Below are 20,208 nucleotides of genomic sequence, written 5' to 3' on the forward strand. Positions count from 1 at the left end.
GGAAGAAGTTCCTCGATGTTCATATTTTGTTTTGGATAAATCTGAAAATCACAGCGATTAATAGGTGCTTTTTTACTTACCTTGATTTTTGCGCTTGTGAAAATATCCCACACTAATCGGTGTCCAGAAGTACTTGATCCGATGATCAGGATAGTCTTGCCTGCCAGTTTTTCTCTGACTTGGTCGGGGTATGTAACACACTCCTGGCTGGCCATTTTGTGTTCTGGTTGTTTTACCTCTGACATCTATGTGATTTTGAAAGCGATTAAGTACTAGTAGTCAAGTATGTTGTCAGGCATGACCGGTAACATGTACATACATCACAACTGAAACTGAACGTCCTCTAATAAAATTGTACGAAAACGACATTTATCAGTCGTCCACCGCTTTCTTATAAACAGCTTTTGTGCGAATGAATTCAACCATAAGCACTCCCAACACAAATACCGTCACATGTTTATTACGATGTTCGACAGATAATGACATACATGTACCGTATTCGTCAATTTTTAAAAAAAACTCGTGTGCTTATTAAAATGATTCTGTATAGCTACTTTATACAGAGTGTGTAATAAACTGCTGACGTTGACATAAACCTGTGTATACACAATTCTCTAATTCTGAAAGATTTCTTCCAGAATAATTAAATTATCAGTCATTTTTGTTTTATAAATCGGTTAGAGATTTCATCAAAGGATTTCAACGTTTTCCAGCTTTATATGATAAATATATATGACAATAATGTTTAGCATCTGAACAAAGGTTTAGAATTTTGAATAATGTTCTGTGGAAGAGCAAATTCTTGGCAAGGGGGCTTGACAACGACACACTGCCTCCTCACATACTCCTCAAAGATTTAGTTGTCAATTACGTTACCAATCAGAAACAACCAGGCTTGAACTTCAACGACCGTGTAAAATGGGCAACCAATAAAAATAATGTTTAGGGAGAAATCTTCAAAAGAATTACATTGATATTGATTTAACGGAGAAAAAATATTTATTTTGAACAAGCTTCTAATACTTCCTTTAAATTACTGCAATAACAAAATTCAAACCATCAAAATAAAAAAATCTGCTATTATTCTGAAGATTCCCGTACATGTATAACTTTGTTTCACATCGTCAAATGGATACTCTCACGTTATCTGCACCCATGGAATATGTCTTAAAGATCCCTACACACATGTGATGATGAAAAATAATCAAGAATAAACTGACAAATGAAAAAGGAAGACAACTAGTTACGAGGAAAACATATATCAGGTGTTACAGAATTATATAAATATCACATTCATGAGAGGGCGATATTGCATATTTTCACCCCAAGGAAGCATTGTTGACCGAGGCGAATTTTTAAAGGTCCTTGTGTTGATTTGACATAAACCAAGAGTTCACCTCAACAGTTGTCGAATGAACCAACCATGAATGTGATTTGATAACACCCTGGCACTGGGACGAACCGTGCACGCATACGTTTGGAGCATGTAACATTTTTTGGAATAACACCCTGGCACTGGGACGAACTGTGCACTCAGACGTTTGGCGCATGTGATATTTTTTGGAAAGTCACCCTGTCTTCTTTATCTTTGTAAAACGAGCAAGTAACATTGAAAATGTTCACATCTTTCTCAACCAATCAGATTACGAGATTTTACCAAAAGGTATAATAACATATCTAAACAAACGCTTATAGATGATACAATTGAGATTTAGCATGAAATTTTAATTGGTATTTAGAATAAGCATACACGAAGTAATGTTAGAAAAAAACGCTACTGCATATCAAGTGGAAAGAACAGAACGTGTGTACTGAACCAGCCGCCCCTATATATTCAATAGTATGTAGGTAGGGTGGATTTTACTCATGTCACGATTGACACGTGGAAGAACAAAACAAGGAAATTCAATCCAGACTTTGTAATATTTATACATAATGTAGAAACTTGATGTTCCGTTTCATATTGTAAAACCTGAGTATGTTATATGCTTTATAAGATATTTGATACAAATATTAGATGTTTTAGCAGACTTTATAGAATGAGAACTATTCGGAAAACAATTACTTAATAAAAACTAGTAATAGCATTACAAACTACATTTTTCAACATGTCCCAAATGTTCTTCTTCCAGTTGTTGTCCAAATCAACCGATTCAAGCTTACTGCACAACCAACTCATCACATACTGCTAGAATGATACTTTATTTCAATCACAAACATTAATCATATACTTTTAACTCCTTTTCGGTCACACCCATCCACTAACACATTGTTGTAATCGATATTACCAAAATTGCAATGTCGTGACCAATATATCTCCAAAGAAGAATGACCAAAATGGGAAAAAGATTAAAGACGTTATCTGGAATCGTTGCCGAAACTCGTCATGTAGAAATGCAAACCACTTGTTTTGAAACCATTCTTCATAAGTGCTGAGAAACAAAAACAGGAACTCTACACCACGGAATAGCAGTCGTAATAAACAAACCATACTTCATAAGTGCTGAGAAACAAAAACAGGAACTCTACACCACGGAATGGCAGTCGTAATAAACAAACCATACTTCATAAGTGCTGAGAAACAAAAACAGGAACTCTACACCACGGAATGGCAGTCGTAATAAACAAACCATACTTCATAAGTGCTGAGAAACAAAAACAGGAACTCTACACCACGGAATGGCAGTCGTAATAAACAAACATACTTCATAAGTGCTGAGAAACAAAAACAGGAACTCTACACCACGGAATAGCAGTCGTAATAAACAAACCATACGAAAATGATTAACCTAATATGTTATATTAGGCATGGCAAAAGAAATACACTCATGCCTGGCCTTGGAATATATCCCCGTCCCGGAAACGAAGTTTCCTAGTCATAATATGGAAATGATTGAGATCCCCACTAGATACTCATAGATAGAACATAAAAAAAACATTTTCCAGGCACGAAAACACATACATATGCTTGTCACCATGTGTGGCCTGAAGATCTGGCACTTCCCCGAGAGTCCAACAACCGAATATACAATTACTATGCATGAAGACACAATGTGTTCTTCCAGAATTTGAAACCGCAGATAAAATTCAAGGTAACTTTTTCGGCCCACTCACCTGTTATCTATCTTTATTTGGAACTGATCAATCAAAATAGGTAGTTTCATATATATCGTGAAACTTCTCCTTATCATTTCCAATCGGTGAGAGTCGTAACCGGCAAATTTGTTTGTATGCTATGTATATTATGTTCTGCATCTTTGCATTTTTTTCCCGTGCCAATATCCAGCGCTTTCCTCCGGTTTTACATCACAAACTGTGTTTCTCTGAAATACCAAAAGTCCTTAGGTAATACTATTTAGCCAGCATAATGTTGGAATGCTGGACTATTTGATTTGTTGAAATGAATCACATAGACTTACTTTAAGTTCAGATGTGTTTAATCAATAGGCATACAGGTAGGGTCGTGCTTATATATACAATTCTACACATGAAATGACTAACACATGCATGCTACCAGTAGCGTCCTTGTGATATGGCACTGCCCCAGTGATGGGCTGTGTTGACGGGCCTAAAGTTGTTTATTCAAATCAATTCGAATGACCTTAACACATTTCAAATTTAACTGGTTTCAAATATTTTAAAACATTTATACCAACTATTCTAAACATGTTCATTTTACAATAATTATCTATTAATTAATTATTCACTCTTTTGCCTGAGCTGGCAGTCCACAAAATGTCTAATGTGGGAGAAAATCATATAATTCTATGTGGCCTGTAGTATATCTGTCAAGGTCACAGGTTTAAATACATTACAAACTTTTTACAGCAGGACAATACGTCAAATAGTAGCTAAAATGAATCATATTTATAATTAACAAGTCGTTTTTATTTAAAGGATAGACGCTGGGGTATACTCCTTTATGGTAGTTTAAGCAGTGCTTATAAAAACGTTGAATTCGTATTGTTTACAAGTGGTGTTTATATAGAAGTTACTGGTGTGCTACCTATATTGTATTTTTAGGCAGTGTTTACACAATTTTAATTCACTTGATATGTTTTGTTTACCTGACTGTCAGGAAAATGTTGGCAGTTTTATATAAATATTAAGCCCACACACTTGTGAATTGTTCAATGTCATAATCGGTCCCAGTAAATCCGAGGTCCTGGAAAAGCTGTGTGAGCATATGTCTAGCATGCTTTGTACTTGTTTTGTTAAGCGCAACTAGATGACAGAAAGGTCTGAGAAATTCTTCATTCTCGCATTGCAGGTCTATTGTCTCGCTCTCCCTGAGCAGGAGTATATCGTTTGCTTCAGCCATAGAACTTAGCTTTAGACTAATGTCTTCTTTAAAAAACTGCTCTCCGTGAAACCTAATGTAGAGATAGGCTCCGACAGCAAAGCATCTTGGGGTTACTTCTTGAAAACAAGGCTTGATTCCACAAGCTATGGCGGCTGCAATCTCCCATAAGTTGACGCCATATATTGTCTCGTAGACGATACATCTACGAAAACTGCCTACTCTGCCATTGATTTCAACGAGTTTTGGACCGGAAGATGTCATCTTAAACTCTGAATTGAAAACACCATTGACTAAACCGACTTTACAACAACAATGATGCGCGGCTGTCTTCAGTTGGTCTTGACGTTCTGCAGACAGATTAGAAGGAATGCATACCGAAGTGCAGGCATAACTGTTAGGGAGGTAGAGACCAATGTCGCTTACAAATGCAGCCATGAGCTGGCCTTCGTAAATCACCACGTCCACCTCGTAGGAGAGACCATCAAGAAGTTCCATGAGGATCATTGACGTTCCAAACGTTTCTCCAAAGGAGGATTCTTTAAACTCTTTCTGTATTTTGTTGTACTGTAGAAGGCAGTCGTCTTCAGATATAACCTTCACAACTCCCCAGGAGCTCGCGTCGTGTTCCGGCTTGAGAATGGCAGGAAACGTTATCTCCTTGGCCTTTTTTATATCACTTTCATTTCGGATTCGAAAGGAAACGGGCGAATATTTTTCTGTCTTGAATGGAGTATTACTTGTGTTGGATTTCATGGCTTCGTAGGTTTTTTGTTTGCTCCTCACTGTTATGGCTGCGTCAGGATGAAATCCTTTGAGTTTAAGTTTCTCAAATATAACAGCAGTTATTGGTGTATCTTCTTCAGTAAAAGTAAAACACCCGTCAATATCTTTCACTCTATCTCCAAGAAGTTGGATTATGTTACTTGCGTGTTTCTCAATATCTGATTGATCTGTGTAATAATCATAATGGAAAAATGTTTCCACTGTTCCTGCTCCATCATTTGATTTTTTGTGTCCAACCATTATGACCTGTAAAATAAACATGATTATTAAACTACAGTTTGGAAACATTTTCTATCAATAAGAAGGTGTGACACTCAGTTTATCTTATCAGAAATGGTAACTATAAACTGGTCAAGTATTTCAAATTCAATTTCAAAACATCGACGACGCTTTCTTTAGATAATAAGTAACGTATTGATCCCTGTTACTCAGCATATGGTATTTACACGTCGCATTCTATTTGGTATTAAAGAGGTTGTTCCGAATGTCACAATTTCCGTAAAATGTATCGACTATTGACTGACAAACTGAAGATTTTCCAAAGGATGCAGGCTAATGAAACCTGTTGAAAAATAATTTGATGGCCATATGTTATTTCACATGACCATTTTCCATTTTTGATCAGTAGGCATTGACGTCCAAAAGAAAGGAAACAATGAAAAACATTGATTTGCAACAATTTTAACGTCATACCTATCAGTTGGACATTTTACGTTTAGATAAATAGAAGTTTTAATTGGTTATAACTTTGCATTTAGTAAATAAAATGTGTGTTGTTTGCATGAATTTTACTTTGGCGCCCCGGAAACCCACATTTGATCAAGCTTTGATATGCAATCAGATATAATTTTATCCTTTAGTAAAGAGAAAGTCCGGAAACGGCCTTTTTAAGCAACCATCCATTGCTTGGTTGAATATTTTTCCAATAGCCAAACCAAACTTTTTTTTGTCAGAAATAAGAAGTAGGTCCTCGATGTTCATATTTTATTTTGGATAAATCTGAAAATCACAGCGCTTAATAGGTGCTTTTTTACTTACCTTGATTTTTGCGCTTGTGAAAATATCCCACACTAATCGGTGTCCAGAAGTACTTGATCCGATGATCAGGATAGTCTTGCCTGCCAGTTTTTCTCTGACTTGGTCGGGGTATGTAACACACTCCTGGCTGGCCATTTTGTGTTCTGGTTGTATTACCTCTGACATCTATGCGATTTTGAAAGCGATTAAGTACTAGTAGTCAAGTATGTTGTCATGCATGACCGGTAACATGTACATACATCACCACTGAAACGGAACGTCGTATAATAAAATTGTACGAAAACGACATTTATCAGTCGTCCATCGCTTTCTTATAAACAGCTTTTGTGCGAATGAATTCAACCATAAGCACTCCCAACACAAATACCCTCACATGTTTATTACGATGTTCGACATAATGACATACATGTACCGTATTCATCTATAAAAAAAACTCGTGTGCTTATTATAATGATTCTGCATAGCTACTTTATACAGAGTGTGTAATAAACTGCTTACGTTGACATAAATCTGCTCTAATTCTGAAAGATTTCTTCCAGAATAATTAAATTATCAGTCATTTTTGTTTTATAAATCGGTTAGGGATTTCACCAAAGGATTTCAACGTTTTTCAGCTTTACATAATAATTATATATGCCAATAATGTTAAGCATCTGAACAAAGGTTTAGAATTTTGAATGATGTTCTGTGGAAGAGTATTCTTTGCAAGGGGGCTTGACAACGACACACTGCCTCCTCACATATTCCTCAATGATTCAGTCAACCAGGCTTGAACTTCAACGACCGCGTAAAATGGGCTACCAATAAAAATAATGTTTAGGGAGAAATCTTCAAAGGAATTACATTGATATTGATTTAACGAAGAAAATAATATTTATTTTGAACAAGCTTCTAATACTTCCTGAAAATTGCTGCAATAATAAAATTCAAACCATCAAAATAAAGTAGTCTGCCAAATATTCTGTAGATTCCCGTACATGTATAACTCTGTTTCACATCGTCAAATGGATACTCTCTCGTTATCTGCACCCCTGGAATATGTCATAAAGTTCCCTACACACATGTGATGATGAAAAATAATCAAGAATAAGCCGTTTCTACCGCAACTGACCAATGAAAAAGGAAGACAACTAGTTACGAGGAAAACATATATCAGGTGTAACAGTATCATATCTTAACAAACGCATATAGATGATACAATTGAGATTTAGCATAAAATTTAAATTATTATTTAGAATAAGCATACACGAAGTAATGTTAGAAAAAAACGCCACTGCATATCAAGTGGAAAGAACAGAACGTGTGTACTGAACCAGCCGCCCCTATATATTCAATAGTATGTAGGTAGGTTGGATTTAACTCATGTCAGTTTAACAATAGTATGACGTCACGATTGACACGTGGAAGAACAAAACAAGGAAATTCATTCCAGACTTTGTAATATTTATACATAATGTAGAAACTTGATGTTCCGTTTCATATTGTAACAGCTTAGTACGTTATATGCTTTATAAGATATTTGATATAAATATTAGATGTTCTAGCGGACTTTATAGAATGAGAACTATCCGGAAAACAATTACTTAATAAAAACTAGTAATAGCATTACAAACTACATTTTTCAACATGTCCCAAATGTTCTTCTTTCCAGTTGTTGTCCAAATCAACCGATTCAAGCTTACTGCACAACCAACTCATCACATACTGCTAGAATGATATTTATTTCAATCACAAACATTAATCATATACTTTTAACTCCTTTTCGGTCACACCCATCCACTAACACATTGTTGTAGTCGATATTAACAAAATTGCAATGTCGTGACCAATATATCTCCAAAGAAGAATGACCAAAATGGGGAAAAGATTAAAGACGTTATCTGGAATCATTACCGAAACTTGTCATGTAGAAATGCAAACCACTTGTTTTGAAACCATTCTTCATAAGTGCTGAGAAACAAAAACATGAACTCTACACCACGGAATGGTATTCGTAATAAACAAACGATACCTTGAGACGATTTTGAAAGAATATTATTTAACAGCAGTAAAGGCTCAACGCTTTGTGTAACATGTATATCGATAGTCCTATTTGTTCCGTGGATATCACACCGTGTGGCGCGCGAACATGCTCAACCAGACTAAGTCTAAAGTGTTATGCGGATAAAACTTAGCATATTTCAAATCATTGTGTACTGTCTGCATGCGTTTTATGGATTACAATCGTTTGCATTATCAAATTGCATCTTAAAATATAAATGATAAATGATCTTTTTAAGAGACGGACATGTTTATTTCGCATTTTATGTAAAAACATGTTGATGAAATTAGAGCTGTACTTCTTAAAATCATAAAAAAAATACCACATGAACACGTATTCACATCATGGGCATGAATTGATTGTTATATCCATGCTTACAGGATAGGCACTAGTGTCCTGGCCAACACCGGGACGTTGTCGAAAAGTCATAACAGGAAATCGTCTCAGGTTGCCAACCAATAGTCAATGTACATGTAACGGCATGAATAGTTGAATACAATCATGCGATCGGCATTTCCCATGTGAAGGGCTGCCACGTCCCTTGGGTCTTACTTTCCTTAAGCAGATATAAAAATCATTAATAGGTAGTATCATATATATCGTGAAAATTCTCCATATCATTTCCAATCGGTGAGAGTCGTAACCGGCAAATGTGTTTGTATGCTATGTATATTATGTTCTGCATCTTTGCATTTTTTTCCCGTGCCAATATCCAGCGCTTTCCTCCGGTTTTACATCACAAACTGTGTTTCTCTGAAATACCAAAAGTCCTTAGGTAATACTATTCAGCCAGCATAATGTTGAAATGCTGGACTATTTGATTTGTTGAAATGAATCGCATAGACTTACTTAAAGTTCGGATGTGTTTAATCAATAGGCATACAGTTAGGCAACACATGCATGCTACCAGTAGCGTCCTTGGGATATGGCACTGCCCCAGTGATGGGCTGTGTTGACGGGCCTAAAGTTGTTTATTCAAATCAATTCGAATGACCTTAACACATTTCAAATTTAACTGGTGTCAAATATTTTAAAACATTTATACCAACTATTCTAAACATGTTCATTTTACAATAATTATCTATACATTAATTTTTCACTCTTTTGCCTGAGCTGGCAGTCCACAAAATGTCTAATGTGGGAGGAAATCATATCATTCTATGTGGCCTGTAGCATATCTGTCAAGGTCACAGGGTTAAATACTTAACAAACTTTTTACAGCAGGACAATACGTCAAATAGTAGCTAAAATGAATCATATTTATAATTACCTAGTCGTTTTTATTTAAAGGATAGACGCTGGGGGATACTCCTTTATGGGAGTTTAAGCAGGGCTTATAAAAACGTTGAAGTCGTATTGTTTACAAGTGGTGTTTATATAGAAGTTACTGGGGTGCTACCTATATGGTATTTTAAGGCAGTGTTTTAGATTAAGCAGTGCTTATAAAAACATTGAATTCGTATTGTTTACACGTGGTGTTTATATAGAAGTTACTGGTGTGCTACCTATATGGTATTTTAAGGCAGTGTTTACACACTTTTAATTCACTTGATATATTTTGTTTACCTCTTCTGTCAGGAAAATGTTGGCAGTTTTATATAAATATTAAGCCCACACACTAGTGAATTGTTCAATGTCATAATCGGTCCCAGTAAATGCGATGTCCTGGAAAACCTGTGGAAGCGTTTGTCTGTCACACTCTGTACTTGTTTTGTTAAGCGCAACTAGATGACAGAAAGGTCGAAGGAATTCCTCATCCTCCCATTGCAGGTCTGTTGTCTCGCTCTCCCTGAGCAGGAGTATATCGTTTGCCTCAGCCATAGAACTTAGCTTTAGACAAACGTCGTCTTTCAAAACCTGCTCTCAGTGAAAGCTTATGCAGAGATAGGCTCTGACAGCAAAGCATCTTGGGGTTACTTCTGGAAAACAAGGCTTAATTCCACAAGCTATGGCAGCTGCAATCTCCCATAAGTTGACGCCATATATTGTCTCGTAGACAATACATCTATGAAAACTGCCTACTCTTCCATTGATTTCAACGAGTTTTGGATCGGATAGTGTCATCTTAAACTCTGTGTTGAAAACTCCATTGAGTAAACCGACTTTACAACAGTAATGATGCGCGGCTGTCCTCAGTTGGTCTTGACGTTCTGCAAACAGATTAGAAGGTGTGCAAACGGATTTGCACTCAAACCTGTTTGGGAGGTAGAGGCCAATATCGGTAATAAATGAAGCCATGAGCTCCCCTTCGTAAATCACCACGTCCACCTCGTAGGACAGACCTTCAAGAAGTTCCATGAGGATCATTGACGTTCCAAACGTTTCTCCAAAGCGTGATTTTTTAAAATATTTTCTGTATCTTATTGTACTGTAAAAGACAGTCGTCTTCAGATATAACCTTCACAACTCCCCAGGAACTCGCGTCGTGTTCCGGGTTGAGATTGGCAGGAAACTTTATCTCCTTGGCCTCTTTTATATCACTTTCATTTTGGATTCGAAAGGAAAGGGGCGAATATTTTTCTGTCTTGAATGGAGTATTACTTGTGTTGGATTTCATGGCTTCGTAGGTTTTTTGTTTGCTCCTCACTGTTATGGCTGCGTCAGGATGAAATCCTCTGAGTTTAAGTTTGCCAAATATGACAGCAGTTATTGGTGTATCTTCTTCAGTAAAAGTAAAACACCCGTCAAATTCTTTCACTCTTTTAAGAAATAATCTGGAACAAATAATGATGTTTTTGTCTATTATATAATCTTGAATAAAAGAGTAAACAAATGGTAAACCAATATTACATACATATAATTCTTGGTGACTCAATCCAATCATTTGGTTAGTGACATACCGATCTGTTTCGTCACTGATTGTCCCCAATCGACAGACATCAGGATCATGAAACAATATTCGACTTAAGTTTTTGCTTAGCCAATCAAATATGATGTCTTTTTTATGACGTTATTTGTGATTTGAAAAGTCAAAGCTTAAGTTTGTTTCATGACTCATGGGCCTGGATTCCCAATTTGGCCCTGTCCCTAATATTATACATAAAATAAACTATGGTGGTATAAGATTGTTTTTAACCCTATTATGTTCAATATCAGTATAGAATTTAGGTTGGTTACGGAATGTAGGATTACTTCTAAGTAACGTAGTGAGATGTATGCTTTTGTTATGAACATTATTTTGAATAATATAATATATAAAGGTGTTTTCAATTTTTGGAAGGTTTGTGTGAATTTTTAAACAGAATGGTAACAAAAATAATATTAGCATTTTCCTACCGGGAATATTGTTTCAGGCTAGCATTTCATTTATATGGGCGAGACTATTTCCTGTGCACACATAACCCCAAACAGAAAAAGTAAAAAACAAGTCTTAATATTACTACTACCGTAGAGGTTCAATCTTAAGCTGTAAGATTGTGTTGAAAGTGATTTATTTGTGGTATCCATGGCATTTTGTGACACAAGCTAGTCAAAGACTGGTCGATTGGCTGTGACATGAAGGAAAAGAACCCCAGCAATCTGTGATTTTATATATTACTATCTAACGTCTAAAGCTTGATGAATCTTAGAATACTGTAATCATTCCCATTTAGGTGTTTTTCCTGCTTGTTTTTGCAATCGCTCATGCAGTGTATGACAACTAACTTTTGACTTCCATTCAGTTTACAGATGAGTTTCGAAAAAGGAAAAATAAAGAAAAGATTTGGTAAAATTTTCAGGTAATTTATTGTTACCAATCTTGATGTAATAAAAACACAACATAAGGTATCCAAAGATGCAGGAGATGAAGATAAGTGAAAAGTATCATCATCGTTATCATCATCATCATCATCATCATCTCATTAGAACATATGTTATTTGTTTGATATATAGGTCTAATGTGCCTTGTTGTTACATTGTTACTACCCTAGTTCTGGCTATGAAAAGGGTGATGTACTTGAATCTGACCTATGTGATTTAAATGGTATTGTACTCGATGATGCAGAAGACTCTTTGTCTTCTAGAATACCTGGTCTTATTATCTTTGATACTTTTCAAATCTGTCTGTTTAATTGTCTCCTTTGTTCGTATTTTGCATTAGTTATATCGTTTTTTAACTCGAATAGCGGCTTTGTTTACACTTTTGTATTCTCTGTGTTTGTTTCTTATTTCTGATAATCTACTTATAAGTTATTGATTAATGATCCCTGTCCAAATGCAGGTAAAACGCTAGAGAATTGTTCTCAAGTTTTCAAACCTACAGTAATCTCCCCTTAAACACGCTTACGATATAACTGTTATCGGTTAAGTCCAATGAAATACTGCTGATCTGTAAGTTCAGTTGGGTTGAGCACCTACCTGATTATGGTTGGAGGTAAAAGGTTTGGATCCCGGCCTTGTTCTGATGCTCGTTTACTCTTACAAGACTGTTGTTGATATTTAGCCAACTAGTTTTGGCCCTGCTTGATTTTAAAACAAAACATATTTGAGAACACGATTTCATTTTTGAACAAACGTTTTTGGAAAAATAGAAAGTGAATAAACACCAAAACAACTCATTAGGGTTCCATATCGAAGGTGCAGGTGTCCATCTGTCAGCCGCAAATTATCTAAGAATTAGTTAGGTCAAGGAAAAAGTTACTGTTTCTTAAAAGACCTAGGAATCCAGAAAACGAATCTTTTTGAAATCAAGCTCGATGACAGATTGTAATATGAAAATGTGTAATAGGGACGTAAAAAGTCCGAAGGCCATTACCAAGGTCACTGTTACTAAAAACATATAATGGGGCTGATAAGCAATACGGTTTTTAAAAAAAAATGATATCTGGAGTCGTTAGATTTCACCCGCACTATGTTTTGGATTTGTTTGCCATGTACAGAATTGTTGTCCAAGGTGATGAGGTCAGAGATTAGTGTGGTACTCAAACTCGTTTCTACCGCTACGGTGTTTTCAGATTGAGTGAGTATGCGTTCTAATCAGGGAGAAGATGGAGGGAACAGCTGAAAAAAACGACAGTTGAATACATGTTCCGTAAACATAACTATGGACTTTTTAACTGAATACAATGTTGTTGTTTTTAAACGTCATTTCCACACACTGGGTAAAATATGTTAATTTTCACAGCATCATCTGAATGATTCGGTTGCCTATAGTGATAATACCTAGACATACAGAGTCGAACAGTAGCTCCAAAAAATGAATACATTATTTTGATAATTTACAAGTGATTTTTATGTAGAAAATACTCCTTATATGGATGTTTTAGGCAGTGCTTATACAAATATTAAATTCATATTATTTACAAGTGTTTTCTTATAGAAGATACTAACGTGCTTCTTATATGGTAGTTTTCGAAGGTGTTTATAAAATGGCATTTAAGAGGTTTGGTTTACCTCCTCTGTACCTATTATGCCCACAGACTTGTTAATCGTTTAATGACAAATTCGAACCCGTTAAATCCGAGGTTCCTGAGAAGTTCCTGTGAGCGTTTGTTTAGCACGCTTTATACTCGTTTTGTTGAGTGCAACTAGATGACAGAAAGGCATGAGAATTAATTCATCCTCACTGGGCAGTTCTTCTGTCTCGGGTCGCATCACCAGCAGAATGTCCTTTGCTTCAACCATATCTTTCAGTTTTAAACAAACGCCTTCTTCCAGAAGCTGTTTTTCATGAAACTTACTGAAAAGAAAGGGTTCCGACAGCAAAGAAAATAGTGGTGACTTCTAGAAAACATGGCTTGATTCCCCATAAGTTGACGCCATGTATTTTTCGTAGACGATACATCTACGAAAACTGCCTACTCTTCCATTGACTTCAACGAGTTTAGGATCGGTCTTTGTCATCTTAAACTCTGTGTTGAAAACTCCATCGAGTAAATCGACTTTGCAACAGCAATGCAGCGCGGTTGTCCTCAGTTGGTCTTGACGTTCTGCAGGCAGATTAGAAGATATGCATACGGTGTGCAGTCAAACATGCTAGGGAGGTAGAGACCAATGTCGGTAATAAATGCAGCCATAAGCTTGCCTCCGAACATCACCACGTCCACCTCTTAGGAGAGACTATCAAAATGTTCCATGAGGATCATTGACGTTCCAAAAGTTTCCTCAATTGTAGATGCTCTAAATATGTTCTGTATAATGTTGTATTGTAGAATGCAATCGTCTTCAGATATCACCTTCACCACTCCCCAGGCGTTGTATTTCGGCTTGAGAATAGCAGGATATGTTATTTGCTTGGCTTCTTTGATGCCATCTTCTGATTGAATGCAATAGGACAATGGAGAAAATGTTTCTGTCTTTATTGTAGAATTGCTTGTTTCAGATCTCAGAGATTCAGATGCTTTTTGCTTGTCCACACTGCTATGGTAGCGTCCAGATGTAACCCTCTGAGTTTCTCAGATATCACAGCCGTTATTGGTGAGACCTCTTCAGCAAAAGTAAAACACCCGTCAATATCTTTCACTCTATCTCCAAGAAGTTGGATTATGTTACTTGCGTGTTTCTCGATATCTGTTTGGTCTGTGTTGTAATCATACCTAATAAAAAGAATCCATTTTTCCTGCTCCGTGATTTGAAACCCCATGTCCAACAATAATGACCTGTAGAATAAGAATTGAAATATGATTACTCATAGGAAACTTTAAAATTGTTTGACGCCCAGTGTAAAATAAACACTTTAAGTAAAACTATCGTACAATCCTTTGACGAATGCAATTTGCGCATTATGATTTAACGTAAATTGCTACAATTTTGACATCATATCTTGTTGTATACTCGAGGTATGACTTGTTTCGATAGACACTTGACTTAACAAAAGTAACCTATATTTTTCACATATACAGTACAATTGTATTACGTCATACGATGAAATTTAAATAATGACCTACTTTTTTAAGTCAAATGTTATGAAAGCTGTTGACGTTTTTCATATTGAATCCCAAAATGTATGCGACATGACATTGGCTTAACCTCTACATTGCAGACATTTTGTGCTACGATTACGTACACCTTTTTTATTTCTATGCAAATGACACAATATTGCCATATCTACGGTTTAAGCAATTTATCCAGTCAAACTCTATTTTCAACCTACCTATAATTGGGTTAAGGAGCTATATAAGCTATTGACATAGTGTTAAAATGTCACCTAACAGGAGTTTTTTTTAACTGTTTATCCTTAATAATGTCTCGTTATGCGCGAGGCAGCCTGCACTACCTTGCTTACTCTGACACTTGAATTCAACTCATACAGACACACATTCTGTCCTGAGAAGCACCACAGCTTGGTAAGATATAGTTTGGGTATGCTAGTGCATGTTCTGGCTGTTGGTAAGCTTGATTGGGCGGTTAGGCTTGGCTATTTGACAGTTCGGTTAGATGGTAAAACTCCAACTGAAGTTGTGATACATTGAATTGTTTCATCAGCTTTTGTCTATGCGTTTATAGTAAATCATTTTTAGCAGGATAGTCGCCTATGTAAATCTGCAAATATGAAAATAGACGGGTTTTATTAACTTATGAAGAAACCTTTTTTATCACAATCACATTGAAAGCTGTATACATGCAACGGAAGCCCATGTAAGGTGTTCAAGTATATATAAAATGGCGATGTAAACATAAGTAATTAGCCACATTGTTGGAAAATGAAACATATGTTACCAATAGTCAAGTCTTGATTAAGATACAACAAAATGGAAAGTCCAACAGTTATCTGTTAATTCAGTGACGAACATCTTACATAGAATATTATTGTTATATATAGTAAACTCTGCTGTTGAGATAATGAAATGGGGTTTCTTTTGAGAATTTAACACATTAGACGGTATTTTGTTATCTTTATAAAGGGTCTGTTAACGAGCCACTCTTGGACCACCGATCACAATCAATCCAAATAACTGAGTTTCCTTATATAGAACTGTACAGTATACACAATAAATTATGCAAGTCCACGGTTTATTGGACAATAAAACATGGGCTAGATGGGGTTTTTTTCATAAAAGCATGTGCGTGTAATTTTGCAAGTGTCAATTGAGCTGTTTGTGACTTGTCTTTGACGCATTTGCTTTGTCAAGATACATTACACGCGTGTATTGTATGTAGGTAGGTAGGTAGGTATGTAAAGATTTCCACGTGTAACTTAACCTTGTACAACAAAACCGTCGGATGAAGTGTCCGGTTACTCTGACTTGGTCGCTGTATGTAACACACTCCTGGCTGGCCATTTTGTGTTGTATTACCTCTGACTGATGTTAGACGCTACGTACTTAGTCAGGTATGATGTTACTGTGACTGATTACACACATCACCACCGAAACGGAAAGTCGTCTAATTAAATTGTATTCAAACGACATTTATCAGTCATACAATTTCCATACTATGATAAAAGTCAGCTCGTGATGAACATGAAATAACAGAGTGGAAATCTTCTATTTTCATATTTGTAAGTTCATCTTTTTCACTTTATTTCCTTTAGAACTTATTCCTGTCAGTAGTACACTTACTGAAGCGACGAGTGACAGAAATACTTGGCTAACTTTGTCACCCAATCCTTAAATGTTAGAATAATGTTATTGCCCCATACTACATAGCGGAAAGTGTCAGGGTGGAGACCCTATGTTCACTCAATTATCTCGGCTACCACTTTCTTATTACACAATTTTCGTACGAATGAATTCGACCATAACCACTCACAACACCACTTTTCCATTAGTTTAAGATAATGACATATGTTTTTGTATACTTTTTTAAAAATACATGCATTTAAAATGATAGTTCTACTTGATACAGTGTGTAAAAAAAAAATGATATTGCCAAATATCTATAGATACACGATTCTGTAAGTCAGCATCGTTTCTTCCAGAATAATTAATTTCTTAGCACAACATATTGTGTCAATCAGTCAGGGATTTCACCCGATGTTTTACTATTTTCCAGCTATATGTGATAATTATATAAGATGTAAAAGTGAAGCATCTGAACAAAGGTTTAGAATTCTGATTTTTTTTTCTGTGATAGAGTAAAATCTGTGTCTGATAAAGAACACGATCTCGTCTTTGCGAGGGGGCTTGACTACGACACACTGCCTCTTTACCTATTCCTCAATGATTCAGATATCAATTACGTTACCAATTAGACACAACCAGGCTTGAACTTCAACGTCATTTTAAATGGTCAACCCATATAAATAATATTTATAGAGAACCTTTAAAAGAATATACACAGAATGATGAAAGAGTAAGTTTGTTCATAGTAATGTAGTCGTGCTTTATTTTGAGCTTGCGTGATAAAAGACCAGGTCCATTTAATTCATTGTTTATAGCCCGCCATTCATTAAATATATTTATGGTTTAATCAAGCTACAAAGGGAGATAACCAGTACTTCCTTAACGTTATACCATTTATGTTGTTTCTTCAGGTTGAATACTGTTAACTTGAAATTTCAATGAAACAAAATGATTTGAACAAGCTACAAATACTTCCTGTAAACTACTGAAATAATAAAATTCAAACTACAATGTAAAACAAAAACATTCTGCTTTCGTTCTGTGGAATTCCTGTATAACTGTGTTTCATATCGTCAAATGGCTATCCTCACATTCTCTGCACCCCTGGAATATGTCCCGTACCTTTCCTGCACACTGGAATATGTCCCGTACCTTTGCTGCATACTGGAATATGTCCCGTACCTTTCCTGCACACTGGAATATGTCCCGTACCTTTCCTGTACCACTGGAATATATCCCGTATCTTTCCTGCACCCCTGGAATATGTCCCGTACCTTTCCTGCAAACCTGGAATATGTCCCGTCCCTTTCCTGCACCCCTGGAATATGTCCCGTACCTTTCCTGCAAACCTGGAATATGTCCCGTACCTTTCCTGCACCCCTGGAATATGTCCCGTACCTTTCTTGCACACTGGAATATGTCCCGTACCTTTCCTGCACCCATGGAATATGTCCCGTACCTTTCCTGCACACTGGGATATGTCCCGTTCCTTTCCTGCAAACCTGGAATATGTCCCGTACCTTTCCTGCACCCCTGGAATATGTCCCGTACCTTTCCTGCACACTGGGATATGTCCCGTACCTTTCCTGCAAACCTGGAATATGTCCCGTACCTTTCCTGCACCCCTGGAATATGTCCCGTACCTTTCCTGCACCCCTGGAATATGTCCCGTACCTTTCCTGCACCCCTGGAATATGTCCCGTACCTTTCCTGCACACTGGAATATGTCCCGTACCTTTCCTGCACACTGGAATATGTCCCGTACCTTTCCTGCACACTGGAATATGTCCCGTACCTTTCCTGCACACTGGAATATGTCCCGTACCTTTCCTGCACACTGGAATATGTCCCGTACCTTTCCTGCACACTGGAATATGTCCCGTACCTTTCCTGCACACTGGAATATGTCCCGTACCTTTCCTGCACACTGGAATATGTCCCGTACCTTTCCTGCACACTGGAATATGTCCCGTACCTTTCCTGCACACTGGAATATGTCCCGTACCTTTCCTGCACACTGGAATATGTCCCGTACCTTTCCTGCACACTGGAATATGTCCCGTACCTTTCCTGCACACTGGAATATGTCCCGTACCTTTCCTGCACACTGGAATATGTCCCGTACCTTTCCTGCACACTGGAATATGTCCCGTACCTTTCCTGCACACTGGAATATGTCCCGTACCTTTCCTGCACACTGGAATATGTCCCGTACCTTTCCTGCACACTGGAATATGTCCCGTACCTTTCCTGCACACTGGAATATGTCCCGTACCTTTCCTGCACACTGGAATATGTCCCGTACCTTTCCTGCACACTGGAATATGTCCCGTACCTTTCCTGCACACTGGAATATGTCCCGTACCTTTCCTGCACACTGGAATATGTCCCGTACCTTTCCTGCACACTGGAATATGTCCCGTACCTTTCCTGCACACTGGAATATGTCCCGTACCTTTCCTGCACACTGGAATATGTCCCGTACCTTTCCTGCACACTGGAATATGTCCCGTACCTTTCCTGCACACTGGAATATGTCCCGTACCTTTCCTGCACACTGGAATATGTCCCGTACCTTTCCTGCACACTGGAATATGTCCCGTACCTTTCCTGCACACTGGAATATGTCCCGTACCTTTCCTGCACACTGGAATATGTCCCGTACCTTTCCTGCACACTGGAATATGTCCCGTACCTTTCCTGCACACTGGAATATGTCCCGTACCTTTCCTGCACACTGGAATATGTCCCGTACCTTTCCTGCACACTGGAATATGTCCCGTACCTTTCCTGCACACTGGAATATGTCCCGTACCTTTCCTGCACACTGGAATATGTCCCGTACCTTTCCTGCACACTGGAATATGTCCCGTACCTTTCCTGCACACTGGAATATGTCCCGTACCTTTCCTGCACACTGGAATATGTCCCGTACCTTTCCTGCACACTGGAATATGTCCCGTACCTTTCCTGCACACTGGAATATGTCCCGTACCTTTCCTGCACACTGGAATATGTCCCGTACCTTTCCTGCACACTGGAATATGTCCCGTACCTTTCCTGCACACTGGAATATGTCCCGTACCTTTCCTGCACACTGGAATATGTCCCGTACCTTTCCTGCACACTGGAATATGTCCCGTACCTTTCCTGCACACTGGAATATGTCCCGTACCTTTCCTGCACACTGGAATATGTCCCGTACCTTTCCTGCACACTGGAATATGTCCCGTACCTTTCCTGCACACTGGAATATGTCCCGTACCTTTCCTGCACACTGGAATATGTCCCGTACCTTTCCTGCACACTGGAATATGTCCCGTACCTTTCCTGCACACTGGAATATGTCCCGTACCTTTCCTGCACACTGGAATATGTCCCGTACCTTTCCTGCACACTGGAATATGTCCCGTACCTTTCCTGCACACTGGAATATGTCCCGTACCTTTCCTGCACACTGGAATATGTCCCGTACCTTTCCTGCACACTGGAATATGTCCCGTACCTTTCCTGCACACTGGAATATGTCCCGTACCTTTCCTGCACACTGGAATATGTCC

At 37.6% G+C, this 20,208-nt stretch overlaps 2 protein-coding genes across 2 annotated transcripts in view; both read right to left on the bottom strand.

The window, feature by feature from the left end:
- Positions 1 to 437, bottom strand: part of LOC110451261 (carnosine synthase 1-like) — a 4,004-nt gene extending 3,567 nt beyond the window's left edge. The window contains exon 1 of the mRNA XM_021499179.1: positions 81 to 437. Within this exon, the coding sequence (XP_021354854.1) occupies positions 81 to 245 (165 nt within the window). The 5' untranslated portion in view covers positions 246 to 437. The remainder of the gene's footprint in view (positions 1 to 80) is intronic.
- Positions 438 to 3,155: 2,718 nt separating this feature from the next.
- On the bottom strand, positions 3,156 to 6,476 carry LOC110451263 (carnosine synthase 1-like). Its single transcript, XM_021499182.1, has 2 exons — positions 6,125 to 6,476; positions 3,156 to 5,332 (listed from the first exon to the last, which is right to left on the bottom strand). Exons 1-2 carry the CDS (start codon positions 6,287 to 6,289, stop codon positions 4,106 to 4,108), a joined length of 1,392 nt encoding a protein of 463 aa, XP_021354857.1. The 5' UTR covers positions 6,290 to 6,476; the 3' UTR covers positions 3,156 to 4,105.
- Between the last annotated feature and the right edge of the window lie 13,732 nt (positions 6,477 to 20,208).

This window comes from Mizuhopecten yessoensis, unplaced genomic scaffold (assembly GCF_002113885.1).
Source record: "Mizuhopecten yessoensis strain PY_sf001 unplaced genomic scaffold, ASM211388v2 scaffold5893, whole genome shotgun sequence".
NCBI classification, from domain to species: domain Eukaryota; kingdom Metazoa; phylum Mollusca; class Bivalvia; order Pectinida; family Pectinidae; genus Mizuhopecten; species Mizuhopecten yessoensis.